Source organism: Xenopus laevis, chromosome 1L (assembly GCF_017654675.1).
Source record: "Xenopus laevis strain J_2021 chromosome 1L, Xenopus_laevis_v10.1, whole genome shotgun sequence".
Lineage (NCBI taxonomy): Eukaryota > Metazoa > Chordata > Amphibia > Anura > Pipidae > Xenopus > Xenopus laevis.
In genome coordinates this window covers 199,652,019-199,672,835 of record NC_054371.1, presented here as the reverse complement: position 1 = coordinate 199,672,835, position 20,817 = coordinate 199,652,019, and the positions used below count along the sequence as shown (strand labels likewise).

The following is a 20,817-nucleotide window of genomic DNA, read 5'->3' as shown; positions in this document are numbered from 1 at the left end:
TAATGAGAGGTAAGCAGGGACCTCGATTCTGGAATGGCAGTGGATGTGATTTACTTTGCTAAAGCATTTGATACAGTGCCACACAGAAGGTTACTGGTTAAATTAAGGAATTTGGCCTGGAACATAGTATTTGTACCTGGATAGAGAACTGGCTAAAAGATAGACTAAAAAGAGTGGTGGTAAATGAAACATTTTCTAATTGGACCAGTGTTGTTAGTGGAGTACCGCAGGGCTCTGTACTAGGTCCCTTGCTTTTCAACTTGTTTATTAATGACCTGGAGGTGGGCATTGAAAGTACTGTTTCTATTTTTGCAGATGATACTAAATTGTGCAGAACTATAGGTTCCATGCAGGATGCTGCCACTTTGCAGAGTGATTTGTCTAAGTTCAAAAACTGGGCAGCAAATTGGAAAATGAGGTTCAATGTTGATAAATGCAGGTTATGCACTTTGGCAAAAATAATATAAATGCAAGTTATACACTAAATGGCAGTGTGTTGGGAGTATCCTTAAATGAGAAGGATCTAGGGGTCTTTGTAGATAACAAGTTGTCTAATTTTGGGCAGTGTCATTCTGTGGCTACTAAAGCAAAGAAAGTTCTGTCTTGCATGAAAAAAGGGCCTCAAGGTATGAAAACATAATTATGCCTCTTTTTAGGTCCCTGGTGAGGCCTCATCTGGAGTATGCAGTGCAGTTTTGGACTCCAGTCCTTAAGAGGGATATAAATGAGCTGGAGAGAGTGCAGAGACTAAGTGCAACTAAATTGGTTAGAGGGAGGGAAGACTTAAATTATGAGGGTAGACTGTCAAGGTTGGGGTTGTTTTCTCTGGAAAAAAGACGCTTGCGAGGGGACATGATTACACTTTACAAGTACATTAGAGGACATTATAGACAAATAGCAGGGGACCTTTTTACCCATAAAGTGGATCACCGTACCAGAGGCCACCCCTTTAGACTAGAAGAAAAGAACTTTCATTTGAAGCAACGTAGGGGGTTCTTCACAGTCAGGACAGTGAGGTTGTGGAATGCACTGCCGGGTGATGTTGTGATGCTGATTCAGTTAATGCCTTTAAGAATGGCTTGGATGATTTTTAGGACAAACATAATATCAAAGGCTATTGTGATACTAAACTCTATAGTAAGTATAGATATAGGTATATAGAATTCATGTGAAAGTAGGTGAGGGGTGTGTGTATGGATGCTGGGTTTTTATTTGGAGGGGTTGAACTTGATGGACTTTGTCATTTTTCAACACGATTAAACTATGTAACTATGTGTAGCCTTACAGAGGATTCATTCTTTAGATGGGATTAGTGACCCCCATTTGAAAGATGGAAAGATTCAGGAGAAGAAGGCAAATAAACTGAACCAATTGAAAAGCTGCTTAGAATTAGCTATTCTATAACATGCTTAAAGTTAAGGTAAAGGTGAACCACCCATTTTAGTTATATTGACGCTTTAAATGTGCAGTTCATCCATAAAATATATGTTCATATATTTTGATCTGCAGGCCACAGGCTTAAAATGCCAAATGCTATTTTGCTATGAGGGATAACAGACAGTTCAGCACAAAACTGCATGTAACCCAGAAAGGAGTCTGCAGGTCTTGGCACACTGGTACTACCATATCTCCACCAAGAGGCAGGATAAACCAATCCACTCAAAATAAATTTCCAATCTGTAAAACATGTTATATATATATATATATATATATATATATATATATATATGCTGTACATAGTACTGTATTAGCCATAATGCGTGAAAGTATAAAGACCTGAACTCTGACGACTCCAAGATAATTTAAAAGGTAAAATCACTTATTTTGGGAACAAACAAACAATTGTTTAATTACCAGCAGCTAAGCCTATAAATAACAGGAAGCAAAAGAACCGTGTACAGGCAGATAGGAGCCTACATTCTAAGCAGTCTCCTGAGATGTAAGAGAAACAGTCACTACACAAGGAAGAGAGTTGTTAGTAATACAGGAACCAAGCTGCCAGTCCTGTAAAAGACTAAGGGGAAACACTGAGGGGAAATCCTGTGATACACACAAACATTACAATCATTTAGTAAGAGATACTATCAGCTTTACACATCAGTTCAGGGAGAAAATGCCAGTTAATACATCAAAACTGGATAGTTCATTTATTGAGGGATAGGCATAAGTGATCACAAACTAAAGGGAGCCTACCCCAGGTGAAGTGCAAGAGTACACTTGTACCCACATCCATTGCATGTCACAGAGAGCAGCACTAAAGAGCATAAAGTAAACCTCCTTCCTTTTGAATGTTACCCAATTGCAACTTGTACATACAGTATAGGCTCTCCTGCTACTGCCTGCGGCATGGGTCATGCTGGTAGATGCCCATTATCTGCCCACATTCCATATCTTTAGTGATGGGCGAATTTGCGGCGAATTCGCGGAACTGCGCATTTGTGAAACTGCAAATTTTCGCTGCCGTTTTGCGAATTTATTTGCTGGCGGCGTGCAAATTCGCAGCAAATTCGCGCCTGGTGAATAAATTCGCCCATCACTACATATCTTACCTGGCCATTTCCTATCAGGTGCATATATTTGTGCCTGCAGAGCTGGGTGCAAATATTGGAGCCTAAAAGCAGTAGGTGTAATTACAGGGGAGAACTGTAAATTCTCTTGAGCAGAAAAACATGGCACTTTGCAACTCTTTAATAGTACTTATACCCATGGCTTGCTGAGATTGCCTGAAGTCCTACTTCCTAACACATCAAAAGATGAAAGAGTGGACTAAGCTTTATTTAGAACAACGCAGAAAATACTTTTGTTGGTTCTCCACTCAGTGGCACACAAAACGCTTCTTTTGGTTTTAGTCGCAATTACTTATTTTTCTAAACAAGCTCAGTGTTATACATGGAACCTACCTCCTCTGGGTTGCAACCAACTGAGATGTTTATTTGCAGCTCCTGATTAAAGCAATAGATTGTGATATTTTACACGCATGCCTCTACAACTTCACAAGGCAGAAATCATTATAGACTCGCAAATCACTTGAAATTTTTGTTTTAGGTGCTCGTAAAGCATTTATGTAAAGGGATGTTATCATCACATAATTCTAATCTTGTTTTTTACCCAGGCATACATATTGCTGTGATATGCTATCTTAAGACTGCCTGGCAATATAATTCACTAGAGATTTATTTGAACGGTTAGCTGAAATGTGGGTTTGTTTTATATGTTTTAAGTTCAAATATATAGTTTACAGTGATAAGGTCAAATAGCTGTGCTTGTGAAGTGTCTAGGTCAAATGGTCTCAAAGAACAAATTCTCAACATAATTGTCTTCCTTCACAAAGTTATATTAACTAAAATTTGCTTTGACTTTTCACCCTTTGAGAGAGGTTTTTGTTTTAATTCAAAAAAAAGTTTGAACATAGGTTTGATTGCACTAAAAGGCATTGGGGGTGCCCTACATATTTATACACCCTGATGACACTTTATGTACAACTTTATTCCTAAAAAACAATTGTTCGTCTGTTTGAAAGCAAAAGAGATCTGGCAATCATTAAAAGTGGCAATAGATGTAGAGATCCGCTCATTTGGCTATGTTTCCAAACAAGTGGATCTCTCACCGATATGCCCACATTGAAGTGGGTGATATCGGGCTGATCCGATCGTGGGCCCTAGGGCCCAATGATCGGATCAGAACGGAGGTCAAACGGTGGTCGGATCGTGGGACTGAAAAGATTCGTCCGCAATCCGACAGGATTTTCTAACCTGCCCTATTGGCATCTGCCCGACTTTTGGCCATATATCGATTGGGAAAGTCCATCAGGGGGCTCTACACACGGGCCAATAAGCTGCCGACTTGCTCTGTTAGCAGCTTTTATTGGTCCATTTGTATGGGGACCTTAAGGGTTGTATTTGCAACCCAATGCATGTCCCTAACAGCTGCAGATCTGTCTGTCTGTCTGAACCTCTCATATGTTCCACTCAAGCCCAGACTGGCAATCTGTGAATTCTGGCAAATGCCAGAGGGGCTGTTGTAAGACACCATTGACACTCACTATTTACAGTAGTGGGCTGCTATGGGGCTGTTTGGGCCTCTGTGCTTGAAATGCAACTGCTTATTTTGAATACGAGTCTGCGTCTGGTCTGTTTTTTCATTATCTTTATCTTTTTCTTTATTTTTATACAGACCAATATAACCTTTGATGTGCTTTCTCCTTGAAGGAACTTATCAACTCCACCCACATGTGTACTGAAGGATTCCGAAAATGAAGAGGCAACTTGTTAGCTCAGAACCAGAATCCAAGAAAATTTCATGTAACTGGGCAAGGCCCCACCAACAGCCTTGGGGATTTATACTCAAGTCTTACTTTACACACTTTTGCTGGTGCCATTTTCACCCTTTTCTATTGGCTTTTTCAAAGTCAACTGGGCTGCACCCCTGCCGGTGCCACCCTGTCAAAGATTAAAGTAAAAAGGTAAAAGTTATGTGATACAAGGTGCGTGGGCTTACTCACTTGCGCTGGGGGGGAAGCCTACGTTGGGAGGTGGGTTTTTAAGTCACATCCCTGGTTGGCCGCTGCTGCCCCAGTCTGATGAGACTGTTTATTATTTCAGTGGAACTGATTACAGTGATGGTCACAGACTCATAACACAGGCCAGAGAGCTCTACTGATGGCAGACAGTATGCCAATAATTCTACTTCAGCCTCAGCCAGGGTTTTGTTGTATTTTATCTTTGCCATAACAAAAATAGCAGATTTTGACATACTGCTGCCGTTAACATGTTTGATCTATTCTTGTGAAAGATTCACCCATTAATCTTAAACTATATCATAAACTCCTTTACATAGTTCAACCAGCTTTAAATCAAGTTCAACAAAAAGACGCCTATTCCATCCATTCTATAACTCCTAATCAAGGTTATAATATAAATATTAACTGCACTGTCATATAGATCTTCCCACCATGTATTAACAACACCAGTAATAATGTACTGCTTGTTCAAGTCCTCTTAAATAAAGCTTCCTGGGTTTTGTATTCTGCATTTGTAAACATATACTGAAAAGAACAATCCTCTATAATAATTATATTATAATAAAAATTGTAAATAAGTGATTGTCAATGTCATGATCGTCCTAATAATACAGTCCTGGAAATCTACTGGACAGCTTTGAAAAATCGCTTATGAAACAATAACAGAATAACAGGAATAACAGACATTAATCAATTAAAGGACATGTAAAGCATACATTTTCCTAACATGTATATACAGTAAGTTGGGCATATCTTACCCACCCATTTGTACTGCATACGCTTTCTCTTTAAAACTTCAATCCGAATGATTCGAATACAGCCTATTCACCAGAAGTTAAAAACTAAATTTTCGATAGGTCTTTTATTTATTCGAATTTCAAAGTTATGGGAGTTCAAAAAACTCCCTTTACTTAGAAATTCAACCCTTGATAACTCTGCCCCTAGATGTTGAAAACTTAAAAGAAAATGATACCTATGCTGTATACACATGATATTAAGCACATATATTCAGTAGGGTTCGTTGAGGGGGGCGGGCCCTGGTGCGTGACGCACAGCCGGGCCCCGCCCCCCTCCGTACCACCATATTTTCAGCGGCGAACAGACTGCCGAGGAACCCTGAGGGGGTGCGGGCCCTGGCCCGCTCGCACCCCCTGCTCTCCCGGTAGTTCCGCCACTGTATATATTTCTGCTGCAGCCTCTACTGCACAAGCTCCCCAAACTTTACTGCCATAGAGCAACTAGTATTTTCTCAATGCTAACGCTGCTAATAAATCTGTCAACTATGGTCAGAATGTACCAGTTTAGATAGGTGGTGACTTTGGGAAATATGAGACAAAAGAAATTTTTAAACTTAAATGATAGAAAAAACAGTAACACTTGAAAAGTTTGGTGCGGTATTTGAAAACAATACATTTTGTGAATAGTATGTTAAAGGGGTTGTTCACATTTAAATTAACTTTTAGACTGATATAGAGAGTGATATTCTGAGACAATATACAGTTGGTTTTCATTTTTTATTTGAGTTTTTTGAGTTATTTAGCTTTTTATTCAGCAGCTCTCCAGTTTGCAATCTGGTTGCTAGAGTCCAAATTACCCTAGCCAGCATGCCTTGATTTGAATTAAGATACTGGAATATGAATAGGAGAGGCCTGAATAGAAAGATGATGAATAAAAAGTAGCAATAACAATACATTTGTAGCCTTACAGAGCATTTGCTTTTTAGATGAGGTCACTGACCACCTTTTAAAAGCTGGAAAGATTCAGCAGAAGGCAAATCATTCAAAAACTATAAGAAAGAAAAAAATGAAGGCCAGTTGAATGGTTGCTTAGAATTAGCCATTCTATAACATACTAAAAGGTAACTGTGAACCACCCCTAAATAATTATAATAATAATTAGTTATATAAGATAGAAATGTAGACTCAGTCAGTCAGTCAGTAGTCAGTGACATCAGACAGTGGTCATGATTATAATATTTGGGTTTCCCTTCATTTTTTTAAAAGTGTTAAACACAACAAAACAGGTGGGTTTACATGTTTAAAAAGGCTTTTTTTTTTTCAATCTGTTGGGTTTAATTAAGGCTGAACAAGAAATTCCCATTTATACAAGATAAAGTATATCACTTTACACTCACCTGAATCCCAGCCACTAGATGAATGGTGGCTAAAGCCCTAATTGATAGCATGGTATCTCTATCCTACTGCAATTCTCTTTTAGAGCTCTGGTGACCTTGGTTTAGCCCACCCAGAAACAGAGCTTTCAAGAGCAATATCAATACTCAGGCAGTTCTCTATACACTTATGTATAAAAGCATTTACAGCTTCAAGGAAAAGGGATATGATCACACCACAATTTACTGTTACATTATATATTATTAACAAATAGTTATATTCTGCAAAAAGAGCACTATAGCTTGCATGCAATGATTTTAAGATTACAGTCAAGTCAGCAGCTTGTGGGAATTATTTGACAACAGTGTCGGACTGGCCCACCAGGGTACCAGGAAAAGTCCCGGTGGGCCCAGGTGTCAGTGGGCCCTCCTGCTTCAAATCATGTAACAATTTCATGTTCATTCCTTAATTCTTCATGAAAACAAAGGGGCCAAATAGACGGAAAATAGAATATATCATCTAAAGAAAAGTACCGTATATACTCGAGTATAAGCCGAGGTACCTAATTTTACCTCCTGGGAAAGCTTATTGACTCGAGTATAAGCCTAGGGTGAGAAATGCAGCAGCTTCTGCTCCCATTTGAGGTGTCGGCGTCTCGTTTTTGGATGGCGGCGACCATTCTTGGACGCCGGCGAATATTCTTGGAGACTATTCTTGGGCGCCGGCGACCGTTTTTGCGCTTGACCCGAGTATAAGCCGAGGTAGAGGTTTTCAGCATATTTTGGGGGCTGAAAAACTCGGTTTATACTCGAGTATATACTAAGAAAATGTTGAGTGAGAAGTAGAAGAAAATTAGCTTGAAGAATGGGCCCATGGGCTAAGGTTTTCTGGTGGGCCCCTGGCATCACAGTCCGACACTGTTTGACAATATTAAACCCTATGGATTGGCAGAAGAGTTACCTGCCTTGATTATGTTCCCCTACAAAGAAGGCAAGTTTCTTTTTAACCACGGTAAAACAGAAATATTGAGGGTACAGGCACACATGACTGAACCCAGCTAATGTAACAAAAATTGCTAAATGATACCACTTCTTCACTTTTATGAGTCAATCAATATGGGTAGAATTTATTAATTTTTTTATTTATTATGAAAGCAATATTTGATTTGTTGCTATGGGTAACAAGACCACGTTCAAACACTTTTATTTCATTATCTCTGATAATTGGCTTCCAGAACTGGTTTTATCCCTTGTTGTGCATGCATAATAGGCCACAGAAAGTGATTGTCTTAAAGGTATTCCTATAGCAGGAGTCAACTGATGCCTTATTAAGCAAGAGTAATGTATAGTACTAATAAAATAGAAAGCAGTTGAACAAAGCATGTGTTTGTTAACTTAAAAGTATGTGCAACATTGCTTTCAGATTAGTCAGCTATAGAGAGAACATTTATAAGTTTTAAGCTGTTTCTTGCAAGATGTCTTGCAAGCGATCAAGAAAAAAAAACATCCAATTCTTCAAGAACTAAAGAAATCTACCCCAGTGTTGCAGAGTTATCCCTCTATGTATTTTTTTGTGTGCAGAGGCATTACTGCTTGGATATGAGAACATATAATAGATGGCCACTGCATACACCTCATCACCTACAATGGCATCATATTATAAACACAGTAACAGTAAGACCATAAATAACAAGGTGGCTGTCCATGTCATAACAGATCTGCCATTGAATTTAACAGTTGTAAGCAATCAATGTGGTTTGCAGGCTTCTCAAAATCATACAGGTGTTTAGACAAAAGCAAAGATACCACCCTCTATCATATTACTTTCTTTCAGCGCTTCGGAGTTTAGATTATACTTTGTTCTGTATATGCTTTGGTTACGAGTCGTTTCATAACATCAGCCCTATCATATGTTTATGCTTTGTGAAGCATGTATTGTGCAGTTCTTGTTCAGTCTGGATCACAGAGGTGCACACTCAGTCCTGTTGTACGAGCTGAGTCAGCTGTTTTAAGTTATGGAATTTAGCAACTAGATATCTTTCCTCTGTTCTACCCCAAAGTGGTTCCTTGTTTGAAAGGTGCAAATTTTGGCCAGTGTTTTTCTTAAACAATTTATTATCTTTTACATTTATATGAAAGTTGCTCTCAAAATTCAAGTCGTCAGCAACTCATTCTTTTTTGAAAGCTGTTAGACCACTCTATCAGACATCACAGCATATTTGCTCTGTGATTATTTGGTGGTGTCGAATACGCCATAATTACAGTTCAATTACTTGATAGCTCTTTGCAGTTTGTTTCGTCAACCCCTGTATATTCAGGGGCAGATTTATCAAGGGCCGAATTTCGAGGATAATAAACCCTCGAATTCGACCCTCGAAGTTAAATCCTTTGAATTCGAATATCAATCGAACGAACGAATAAAAATCGTCCGATCGAGCGATAAAATCTTTAAATCTAACGATTTTAAGCGATCGTTCGAAGCATTTTTATTCGATCAAAAAAAGCTTAGAAAAGAGCTGGGGAAGGTCCCCATAGGCTAACATTACACCTCAGTAGGTTTAAAGTGGCGATGTATGAAGTCAAAGTATTTTTTAAAGAGACAGTACTTCAACTATCGAATGGTTGAATAGTCTAACCATTTCTACTTCGAATCGTTCAAATCATTCGATTCGATCGAATGCGATCGAATGTGACCCATTCGATGGTCGAAGTACCCAAAAAAAATACTTTGAAATTCAAATTTTTTTTCATTTGATTTCTTCACTCGAGCTTAGTAAATCTGACCCTTATTGTTTTTATGAATGCGTTAAAGAGGAATTTAGTTCTGCAGGCTGGGAATATATGCCAATATTTTAGAAGCAAATGCACAATACAATAATATATTGTAATATACAATACAAGCTTTTATCTAATTTGTATCTATTATTACTATAAGAGAAATATGCTGTAAGCACACATTTTAACCCAACTAATTGCTATATGCTTGACAAAACCATTAATATGCATTTTGCTACCCAAAGATTCTGGTTGGAAGAATTGTGAATAAAAAAGGCAACAATAAGTTTTTACCTTCTTCTCTGTGTATTTCATTGGGCTGGTTCTGTATTTTGTGATCTGTATTTTGCATTGGGCTTGTTATCTGAAAGAAAGAACAAGAACACTTTATTTGTATACTTTTAAGTGGAATTTCAGTGCCTGCCTTCCTTTATTAAACAGGTTTATATGAAATCATCTACACCTAATAAACAGGATCATTAAATTATTCATCCTTGGGAGAACAAGAGCGGCTCTGTGTATGAGACATTGAGATACAGGTGTAGACATGCCAAAAGTCGCTTCCTATGACTCACAGGGCCTTTCCCCCTGGAGACAGGAAATAAATGTGCATTGCTCTTGTGAATTGACCGAAATGCTGCAGGACAAAGTACAGAAATTAATTATTTGAAAGCTATTCCACCTCAAATTATTTTTATACCTAGGATGTTTGAATTACTATGTTAATGGATGGTTTCTGTAGCAATGCCACATTTATAATGCAGAATGATAAGATACATAATTATTTAGAATTTAGATAAATCAGAACAGAAACTGCAATATAGGCCAGAGTACAGGGGGCAGATTTAGGGTGGTACAGTCAACCAGGAAATTATTACTATCCCAAATGCTCTCCACCACCACCCCTACTGGAGACCTACAGCAAAATCCAGGGGAGTAGCTTAAACACTATTGTTAAGCATAACTGGCAAGTAGAGAAGTCTGTCCCACTTGTCACCATTTTGTGTTGGTAGGGTGTTTCCTAATTACTACTAAAATTTTGGGGTACATTTACTAAGGGTCGGATTTCTAATAATAAGTGGACGTTTTCGAGCGAAGTAAAAATCGTTCCATCGAACGATTAATCCTTCGAATCGAACAATGTGAATGATCGTACCAAAAAAAACTTTGTCTTCTAAAAACTTAGCCAAAGCCTCAGAGAGGTCCCCCATAGGCTAAACAGCAATTCAGCAGGTTTAAGGTGGCGAAGTGTCGAAGTCAAAGTTTTTTAAAGAGACAGTACAACGATTTTCAAATGGTCAAATTTGTGACAATTTTTCAATTTGAATCAAATTTTGGCCTATTCGATGGTCGAAGTACCCAAAAATTACTTCGAAATTCTAAGTTTTTGTATTCGAAAATTCACTTTGTGGTAGGGTGTTTCCTTATCGCTACTAGTTTTATGTTGGTAGGATGTTTCATGATCACTACTATGGGGCAGATTTACTAAAGGGCAAAGTGGCTGTTACCAGCGAAAATTCGCCAGGAATCTCGTTCACAGGGACATCGCCAATTTACTAATAGGCATAGAGGACAATTCGAATTCAAAAATTCTGTACCTTTTCTGAACAATCCTCCTTAACAATTTGTCTCTCTACATGAAGCTTTGTGTCAGAGCCAGTTATTTTGAAAAGACAGTTAGACTGTTATCCATTGTCTAGGCAAGTGTCCACAGACCAATGTATTTGACCTAATTGCCAAGACAATTCTTATTAGCATGAAATTAACCTTATATTAAATTTTCATTATGGGAAAAAAAAAACAATTCTGTCATCAGCTTTTCTTTTAACTTTTAAAACAATTAAATAAATTAGAAATCCACTGAATCCACTATTTTTGATTTGGCTGAATCCTTCCCTAAAGATTCGTCCAAATACTGAACCAAATCCGAATTTGCATATGAAAATTAGGGGTGGGAAGGAGAAAACATTTTTTTCTTCCTTGTTTTGTGACAAAAAGTCACGCAATTTCCCTCTCCACACCTAATTTGCATATGCAAATTATTATTCGGATTTGGTTCGGCCGAGCCGAATCCTGGATTTGGTGCATCCCTAAAATAAATCATTGTTTTTTATTACTTTAAAGAATGTTCAGTTAGGATAGGTATGTACCCTTAAGTTTGGAGTACAGTACCGTCCTGTATCAACCTTCCCAATATTTGGGATTTTAAAAGGAGGAACAATTCAGGCCATGACCCTAAAAAAACTATAATTCCAGGCCAAAGACACCTATGACTAAGTACCGGAGGGTATGAAACACGTAAGGTGGATCCTTTGAAGGTCAGTATGTAACAATTTTTTATCTTGTCAACTTAATAAAAAAAATTTTTTTTAATTCAGGCATTTTTATTTGAGCAGCACAAAAGTCAACACAGAGTTACAATGATATCATACCAATAATCATATGTATCTGAAGTGTACATAAATTTGTGATCAAATACAGCAGTAGGTCGTTACATTTGTGTCCAAAGATGAGATTATATAGTAGGAAGCATTAATCTTATAGTATACAATTGCACAATAGAGTTCAGTTACCCAGTCTGTACATTTACCCCAGATTTTCTCATACTTGAGGGGGCTGCCTCTGCCCTTATAAATAAGTGCTTCCAGAGCACAGAGATGTTTAACTTCAAGCACCCACTGTGGACCAGGAGGAGGAAGAGAGTCTTTCCACCTCCTCGTAATCATTTTTTTGTCTACAGAGATAATAATTTTTTTTTTACTTTTAATTTTAATTAAATAATTAAAAAATTATTATAATTAAAAAATTATTATTGTTCTAATCATTTTTTGAGAGTGCCCTGGGAGCCGGAGTGAAATCCCGGAACCTATAATGCCCTGTGTGGACTGGCTATTTGTACTCCCCCCTACGTTGATTTATTTTTCTAATTCCAGGCCACACAAGTTTTATGGGTATTTTTGTCACGGCAAAACCTAAAGAAAAAAGTTTTCTCATCACGACTGATGTGTTTCAATGAGAGTAAACTAATTTCCTATGTATTGCATAGGTAACAATCAGAAATTTCTGGTCACTAGTGGGTGCTAGTGGGAGTCTATGAATGACATTTAATTTTACATCAACAAGTGAAAGTGACTCGTTCTATATGTTTGCTGAACATTTAAAAGAAAGTATGAAATGAGTAACTTTTGCAGGACAAAGTGTTACAGTACCTTTTCAATGAAGTGGGTGTCCCACAAACATTTCCTGAAGAGCTCAATGTCGGACTCCAGCGACTTCCCCTGAGGCTGAAGCAGTGTCAGTGTCAGCACTGTGGTTGAATGACAGAACCGTAAGTAGGAATCCTCTTCAACTGCAATGGTGAAGGAGTCGAGGGGAGGCGCATCCTGAAAACTGAGGGAGATAACGTGAAATGAAAACACGTGAGAATAAGTTAACTACATGTAAACATCTTCCTGGAAATCAAAGTCCTCCACCCGTTAACGTATTTACAAAGATAGATTCAATGCAGGAGCAGATGGAGAACACCCTGCTCTTTGCAAGGAATAAGCTAGTGTAACTGGAGCTGAGTGCTGAGCTTTCTCTGTCTAATGGAAGGGAAATAAAGCACAATTACCTCCAGTGCTTGGTACAAATGCAACTTTGCCTGTGAGAGCGCAGCCCCTGAAAAGGACCAGATCTGCTTGTCTGTAAGTGGGAAAATAGAGAGAGCCTCAAGGGAGCATGGCATTGTTTCACTGGCTCTAAACAAACGACTCATTCATGACTAAATGTACCAGGGGGGCGGCGAAGGGCTTGTGTCAGACAAACATCGCTATCCACTGTCCTGTCAGATACAACATGGCCAGAGAACAGGTTATAGAAGCAAACTGTGACATACCAAGAAGTAAATGAGATCACAACAGCCCAGAGAGAACATAGTCAGTCTCCATCAAAGGATGGAGTGTAAGAACACTTCTAGAGACATTATTAGGGATGGAGAGTAAAACTAGGGATTGTACCTTGAAATAAGTGATGGCTGGAGAGGAGGCAGGGATATAGCTAGAGAGGAAACAGATCCTGTGGGATCCTAAAATTATTCTGCTGCCAATACTTCATATAGATGATGGGAAGCAACAGAGATCTAGATTTATTTCCAGAGATATTACCTGCTCCCCATTGTCATCAGAGGACTCAGGGTTATTCAAGCCATGGGGCATGGTGAGAAGCGTGCCTCAGTTGGCAGTGAGAGAAGGGGACAGCAATTGTTCCTAAGAGAACAAAACTATGTGCCAAAGGTCTGTATTTGAACAGTAGTTGAAAGTGGGACAGTTAAACTGGATATAAGTGGTCATTTACAACCACATGTTCAGTGGGCTCCATGTGCAATCACCAGATTATTTACCCACAATGCATTCATCAGGGACAAATAAACCTGAGGCAATGGCAGCCAGTGGGACACAGTTGTGCTGAACATAATTGTGCTGAAAAGATGTAATTGTGCTAAGTCTGGTTGGTGTCATTTCTGGCATTCAGCATGGGAGTGATGTGTGCACTCTAGTCTTTCTTTGCAACTGTGCTGTGCGTATTGACCCAGGCCACTGTATGAACCCTGGAGCTACCACCTGATTCAGAGGCGGCAGTAGTTCTCCTGCATCAATAGGTACAACTATGCAAAATTCAGAACAGGAGGATGAAGGAAGGTGGGGTGCTAAGCACAACTATAATGAAATGTAGGGAGCCCGTGATGAAGTAAGGACCTCTAATGAATGAGATTTTCCACTACTGACTGCGGCCAAGCGCAAGTTGCACAAGTGTACTTGCATACGTAAATTACCCCTATTTAGTCAATATATAGTGCCACCACCACCACTAAAGATGTCCCTGATCTCACCTGCTAATCAATGAATTCTACATGTATGTACAACATATAAAAGCATTTGACACCAGGTTTGGATGGACGTGGGTAGGAGGGAGGCATGTACAGATGGGAGGGGAGGTAATAGGATGGAGGAAATATATTGAAGTACTAGAAAGACCAATAGCGAAGGGGGAGGGTTGGGAACCAAATACCACACAGCAACCTAGATAGAATGTCCCTGCAGCTGTATTTGCGCACACTGCATTCCCTACTCCACTTAATGCTTCCCCGTCAAAGATTAGAACATCAAGGTCTTCGGGCAAATGTTCAGTCACTATTGGGGTTAATATAATAAAAGTCAAAAAGTTTAATCCTGATTTTGTAACCTATAGGCTTTGGGCATACAGGCTGAATGCTCTATCTGTTCTCAACCTGCATATTATTGCAGGCTGAGAGCACTATCCCTGCTTCATTGATTTGAATCCGATCAACCCATAGCCATAGTGACCAATCAGCATATACAGTTTACTGGTTGACTGATTAAAGACAACAAGCTGCCAGACCTGCGGCAAAGTTTATGTCTTGCCCTCATATGAGCAAACAATGAGTATAAAAATAAATAATATGTATTGTTCTTACTTTCTTAAGCGTGCAACCAATCCAATGTGTCCACTGCGAACTGCAATATGGATTGGGGTCTCCCGATCTTCATTTTCTCTATGTAATGCGGACATCCCGCCAGGCTGGTACATAAGGAAATGAGAGACTTCTTCCAATCCCCATCTTGCTGTCAGGTGAAGTAAAGTCTCCCCAGAAAAGCTGTCTGAAAGCCCATATACAAAAACTTTAGTCTATGATAATGAAAAGTGCTAAGCAAATTCTTATAATATTCTCAATTCCGCTGTTGTGGGAAGAGATAATTCATCAGCATCAACGATTGCCACTGCCAGGCCACCCATTGCTGCTGGAACCTCTTCCATTTCTCTTTAATTCATTAAAATGTGACACACAATGTGTGTTTTGTTTAAAAAAAACCCTCAAAAATGTATTTGTAAAATGGAAAAAAAACATTTAAAGTGATTATAGGAAAAGGATGCTTGTGCACCTCAATTTTTAATTGAATTTCAAATAGTGCCACAAACTCTTATGACTGGGCTCAAGGCCACAAAAGGGCATGGGCAGATAAATGTACAGAATATGGAAAAACACGCTGGTCCCAATTCCCAGGACACAAAAGTGGAGGGGCTTACCCTAGAATGGACAGGGTTTGGGTGTTACTGGGCCCTGTGGGCAGAATGGACATGGTCAAGTTGAAAATGTTGTATTACCAGTATAGTAATGGTTTGTCATTCTACTAACTTGGCATGGCCCACAACCCAGGGTACCTGGTCAGGTAAAATGCACATGGGCACCCTTATGAGTTAAGTAGTATGATATCTAAACGTTAATAATATATAATACAGAGAAATACTGCAAAAAAAAAAAAAATCTTGGGAGACAGTCCCCCTTTCAGCTGGACATTGATCCCAAGTACAAGACCAATTGACACCGAGTGGCTCAAGAACAAAAATGTGACTGTCATGCAATGGCCCAGTCAAAGCCCTGATCTCAACCCATCTGAGAATATGCGGCACTATTGGAAAAACTGAGGTTCACAAATGTCATTGGACTAAATTTAACAGCCGAGAGAAAATGTACATGGAAGAATGATCCAGCATTGCTGCCCAAAATTGAGATAAGCTGGTATGTACATAAAACATACCCTAAAACAACTTTTACACAATTTTAAACTGTTCTACATATTATAAAACTGTGGGTTTTGAATATTAACAATGGCACTTAACATTTCAGTGTCAGAGTTGTTATTTAGCAAAACAAATTATGAGAAGTGAATACTTTTGCAATACAGTGATTTTTTGTGCATTGTTTTAGTATTAATAATAATGGAACAAGGAAGGGAGAAGAATAGTGATTCTGTGAGCATATGGGGTGGGGGTTGTGTAAGACGAAGTCAAGTTCTAGTTTGCTTTTGGCAGGTCAGATAGTGTTTGCATAATTTTCCCTTAAAAACTGAAAACTTCTTGAAAAGCTCTGTAGCATACTGTATAGCCCCTCATAGCAGGAATACATGTGAAAGACAATTACACAGGGAGAAAATATCAAAAGGAAACTGTCAACACTACATGTAACCACTTTGTAACCCCATAACAATTCAGTTTTTTTGTGCGATTACATTTACTTGCACAGAAGAACTAGATCAGTGAAAACTTCCTGCTGCTCTGAGAATTAATAATACATTTTATACATGTATTTTTAGTTTTCTATAGACACATACTTGCTACTAAAAATTGTACCGTGCACCTTATACAATGTTCATTACACAGATGCACACTCATGACTGTGATGGCAATACTAAGTTGCTAGTTGCTAGTTAAAACAATTTATCTTTATGTCTAATTGTTCCTTGACAATACACAGACAATACACAGCCAAATATTTATGTTTTATAAATGTAATACTCTCTTTTGGGTGCTCCTTACAGGGACAGACCCCAGATCAGAAGTGATCTAATTAGATGGTCACTGATAATCAAGTCATGAATCAAGGAAAGAATAACTCTGCCTGACTCTTGTTCAAGTTCAGTTATATTGTCTATATTTTAGGACTTTTAAAATTCTACAAAACTTTTTTCTGTCCCCGCCCACTTTTGTCAATGTCACGTTCGGCTTGCAACAACATCACTTCCTGTTTGATGGTTTTCAGCGGGATGCGGATAAGGCAGGTAGCGGATCATAGTGGGTACATCTGTGGGTTTCGCTTCCGGTCGTGGGCTGCGGGTTTTGGTTGGGTCTCAGAAATTGGTTCCATACAGGACTCTACACTGAGGATTGATGAACATGCCTTGAAGTATCTTATAAAATCTACACTGAATGAGGCCAATTGTTTTTTTACTATTCCACCAGTTGACTTATATTACTGTATCCTAGGCCACACATGCATGCCCAAAGCTTGCCAATCTAATCATTCAGCACATTGGAGTAGTGCTGGGCAAATTTACTCGGCAGGGGCGAATTCACAGCAAATTTGAGCGTTTTGCCGCCGGCGAATAAATTTGCAAAAAATCGCGAATTGACGCCGGCATCAAGATTTGCGTTTCGTGAATTTTGCAGCAAAGACAAACGGGACAAATTCACCCATCACTACATTGGATAGATCATTACAGAGATGTGTTTCCATTTCCTTCCAGTTTTGCTGATAATCCTATTACTGCTGTACAGCAAGTTGGAGTGAAATCACCCCTCACCCCCCCCCCAGGAGCCTAACAACAGAACAATGGGAAGGTAACCAGATAGCAGCTCCCTAACACAAGATAACAGCTGCCTGGTAGATCTAAGAACAGCACTCAATAGTAAAATCCAGGTCCCACTGTGACACATTCAGTTACATTGAGTATGAGAAAGAACAGCCTGACAGGCACATGACCAGGCAAAATGACCTGAGATGGCGCCTACACACCAATATTACAACTAAAAAAAATACACTTGCTGGTTCAGGAATTACATTTTATATTGTAGATTGAGTTATTTGCAGTGTAAACAGTGTAATTTAGAAATACAAACTACATCATAAAAATCATGACAGAATCCCTTTAAGTGATACTTTGTTTTCTTTATCCAGCAGTTCCTACAGCGTAGCAGCCCTCCCAATTTCATATTTCCTTCCAGAGCTTTCAATAATGCTAATTATTGCTACATTTTTTCCCCAAACAAGAGCATGTTAATGACATGAACAGAGAGAAAGGCACTGTATTTGAAACCTTTCACTGGGGCAACTACTGATTTTCAAAGAATATCAAATATGATGGGAACTGCTTTCAAACACTGACAATCAAGCACATCATATCTATCACATATTTATTAGTACAGGCATGAGACCTGTTATCCAGAATGCTCAGGACCTGGGGTTTTCCGGATAACGGATCTTTATGTAATTTGGATCTTCATACCTCCAGTTTACTAGAAAAATCATGTAAACATTAAATAAATCCAATAGGCTGGTTTTGTCTCCAATAAGGATTAATTATATCTTAGTTTGGATCAAGTACAAGGTGCTGTTTTATTATTACAATATTTTGTAATTTATTGGATAAAAATGGAGTCTATGGGAGATGGCTTTTCCGTAATTTGGAGCTCTCTGGATATTGGGTTGAACCCCCTCACCGAGATCAATTACATTAACACCAGTCAACTAATGGATTGCAGAATTTAGAGCCTGATTCCTGGTTATAATATTTATTTACCAAGCTGAATGCACCAATAGCTTCACAATGTTTTTTTTTTTTTATAATCTCTTTTATTTTTCAAAAATAGATATATTGACAGAAAATAACATAAATATCTTTTCCAGTACAGAACATTGCAATTAGTTCACAACAGTACAACTCCAAGTAGTATAACATACATTAAATGCATTGTTTTGCTCAAGGTTGTAGAAACACATTCCATGGGGCCCAAATTTGCATATGTCTCTCTACCCTGTCTTCTAATAAAGCCGTTAAATATAACATATTCTGTGTTTGAGTAATTTTTGCAGTGACAGCATGAATATCAATAGTGTGTTGTAGCCAGTGTTTCGCTAAATTGGTTCGTGCAGCAGCTAAGATTTGACTCATCAAGGTATTCTGGAGTTTCGTAAGGGCTTTGGATGGGCAGGCTAAAAGAGCCGTAGTGGCTTCAGGGACTATATGCGTTTGAAATACTCGCTCAAGTAAGCTATAAACCTCTGCCCAATATTGTTTTGCCACTGGACAAGTCCACCAGATATGTAGATAATCACCAACTGCTATACAACCCCTGAAGCAAGAATCGGGAGTGGAAGGATCAAAACGATGTTTCCTAGCTGGTGTGAGGTGCCAACGCATCAGCACTTTATATGTAGATTCTCTAATGGCAGTGTTAGGGGATATCCGGGAAACAGTATTCCATATGAGCGACCATTCTTGTTGAGATATAGAACGCCCCAAATCTTTCTCCCAGTCCAGCATGTATTTAAGGGGCTTTTCCACAATGTTTTTTTGAGTGGAAGCAGCATGAAAAAAGAAGTCAAAAAGCATGCCATAGATTTGCATTAAGGTTCATGCAATTTCAACTTTTGGGCAAGCTTTTGATTTTTGAGGGGGGCAGCCCACTGAACTATAACACTCCAAAGGAAGATATACATTTTAATGATCTGAAACATTAACAATTTCCCTGTCACAGCCATAATACTGATTTTATTCTTAAAGAGGTTGTTTACCTTTTTAGTTCAGTTGGTTTCAGATAGTTCACCAGAAATAAAGACTTTTTCCAATTACTTTCTATTTTCTATGTTTGGCTGTTTTTTCAAATATTGAAGTGTAAAGTGTCATTTTTCACCTTCTAAAGCAGCTCTGGGAGGGGGGTCGCTGACCCTGTAACTTGTTCTAATTGATACATTTAGTTGATACATTTCTTATCTTTATCCCTGCTGAGCAGAATCTCTGGGTTTCATTACAGGCAGCTGTTAGAATTGATACAATAGTTGCTAATACTCCACAGATGCTACTGAGAAATGTACCAACTCAATGTTGCAAAATTGTAACAGTTCAGAGTCTGCACCTGAATTACTGAGCTGTCAGACTCAAACACCACTGACAGAAACATTCAACTTTAAACTTAGATTTTGGAAAAACGGTAAAAAAAAGTAGTGATAAAAGTCTTTGATTCTGGAAAATAATCTGAAAACAATTTAAATTGTTTGGAAGTTGAACAACCCTGTAATCATTTTTTCTATTAGAAGAAAGAGCTGCCTTAACAAGCAATGGATGTGATTATGGCATCATCCAACAAAGACTTTAAATAAAAATGAAAATTCTTCCTCATGCTTAGCAATAGAAATTCTGCTACAAATTGTCAAGTTGTATCTAAGAGGCCATTTATCAGGACTGGATATATAAACAGAAAAACATATTTTGCTGAGAAAATGACATTAGCATAATGCACGTAGCACAAACACAGGGATGATTTAATCCAGATATAAACGTTACAGAATAAATGCTGTTTTTGCTACTCCTTGTAAGACTTTATCAGATGTGTGCCCTCTGTATTTTGGAAATGAGGTAATGTTCCTTGTGGTCAATTTAAGACAACTGGTAAGACAAGTTATATAAATTGCCTGTATTTAAGCAGCAATATATAATCTTTCTTTAACATGAAAACAAACATGAGGCAGTCTTAAAATATTTCTAATGAATATATCCCTCTCTCTCTCTTTAGAAACTACATTTTTTCACAAGTCACAATATTGCAGGTTTGCTAGGGGGAAACATGTTTATATTGTTTTATTTTACACGGGCAATGAGGACCACAATGTACAGAATACTACACATTTGTGTATTGTGTTAAATAAATATCTAGTTAATTCATATTTCATTGAACATATTTTCATGAGCAGACTAGAGTATCACCCTCAAATGTTCAAAGGCTACATTCAATGACAAATGAGGGGGCAAGGTTTGTGTGCATGTTGGTGGGTTACATCTTTTATTGCATAACACCC

General features: G+C 38.4%; 1 protein-coding gene across 4 annotated transcripts in view; it reads right to left on the bottom strand.

Moving 5' to 3' along the window:
• The window catches only part of arhgef28.L (Rho guanine nucleotide exchange factor 28 L homeolog), a 142,148-nt gene that overhangs the window by 73,134 nt on the left and 48,197 nt on the right, over nucleotides 1-20,817 (bottom strand). For 3 of the 4 annotated variants that reach the window (XM_018265155.2, XM_018265146.2, XM_018265163.2), the window contains exons 5-7: nucleotides 14,881-15,064; nucleotides 12,614-12,794; nucleotides 9,699-9,768 (exon numbers count right to left, since the gene is read on the bottom strand). In XM_018265155.2, coding sequence (XP_018120644.1) covers nucleotides 9,699-9,768; nucleotides 12,614-12,794; nucleotides 14,881-15,064 — 435 coding nt within the window. Of the gene's footprint in view, nucleotides 1-9,698; nucleotides 9,769-12,613; nucleotides 12,795-13,017; nucleotides 13,131-14,880; nucleotides 15,065-20,817 lie in introns of those variants that run through there. The other variant, XM_018265179.2, reaches the window with a different exon arrangement.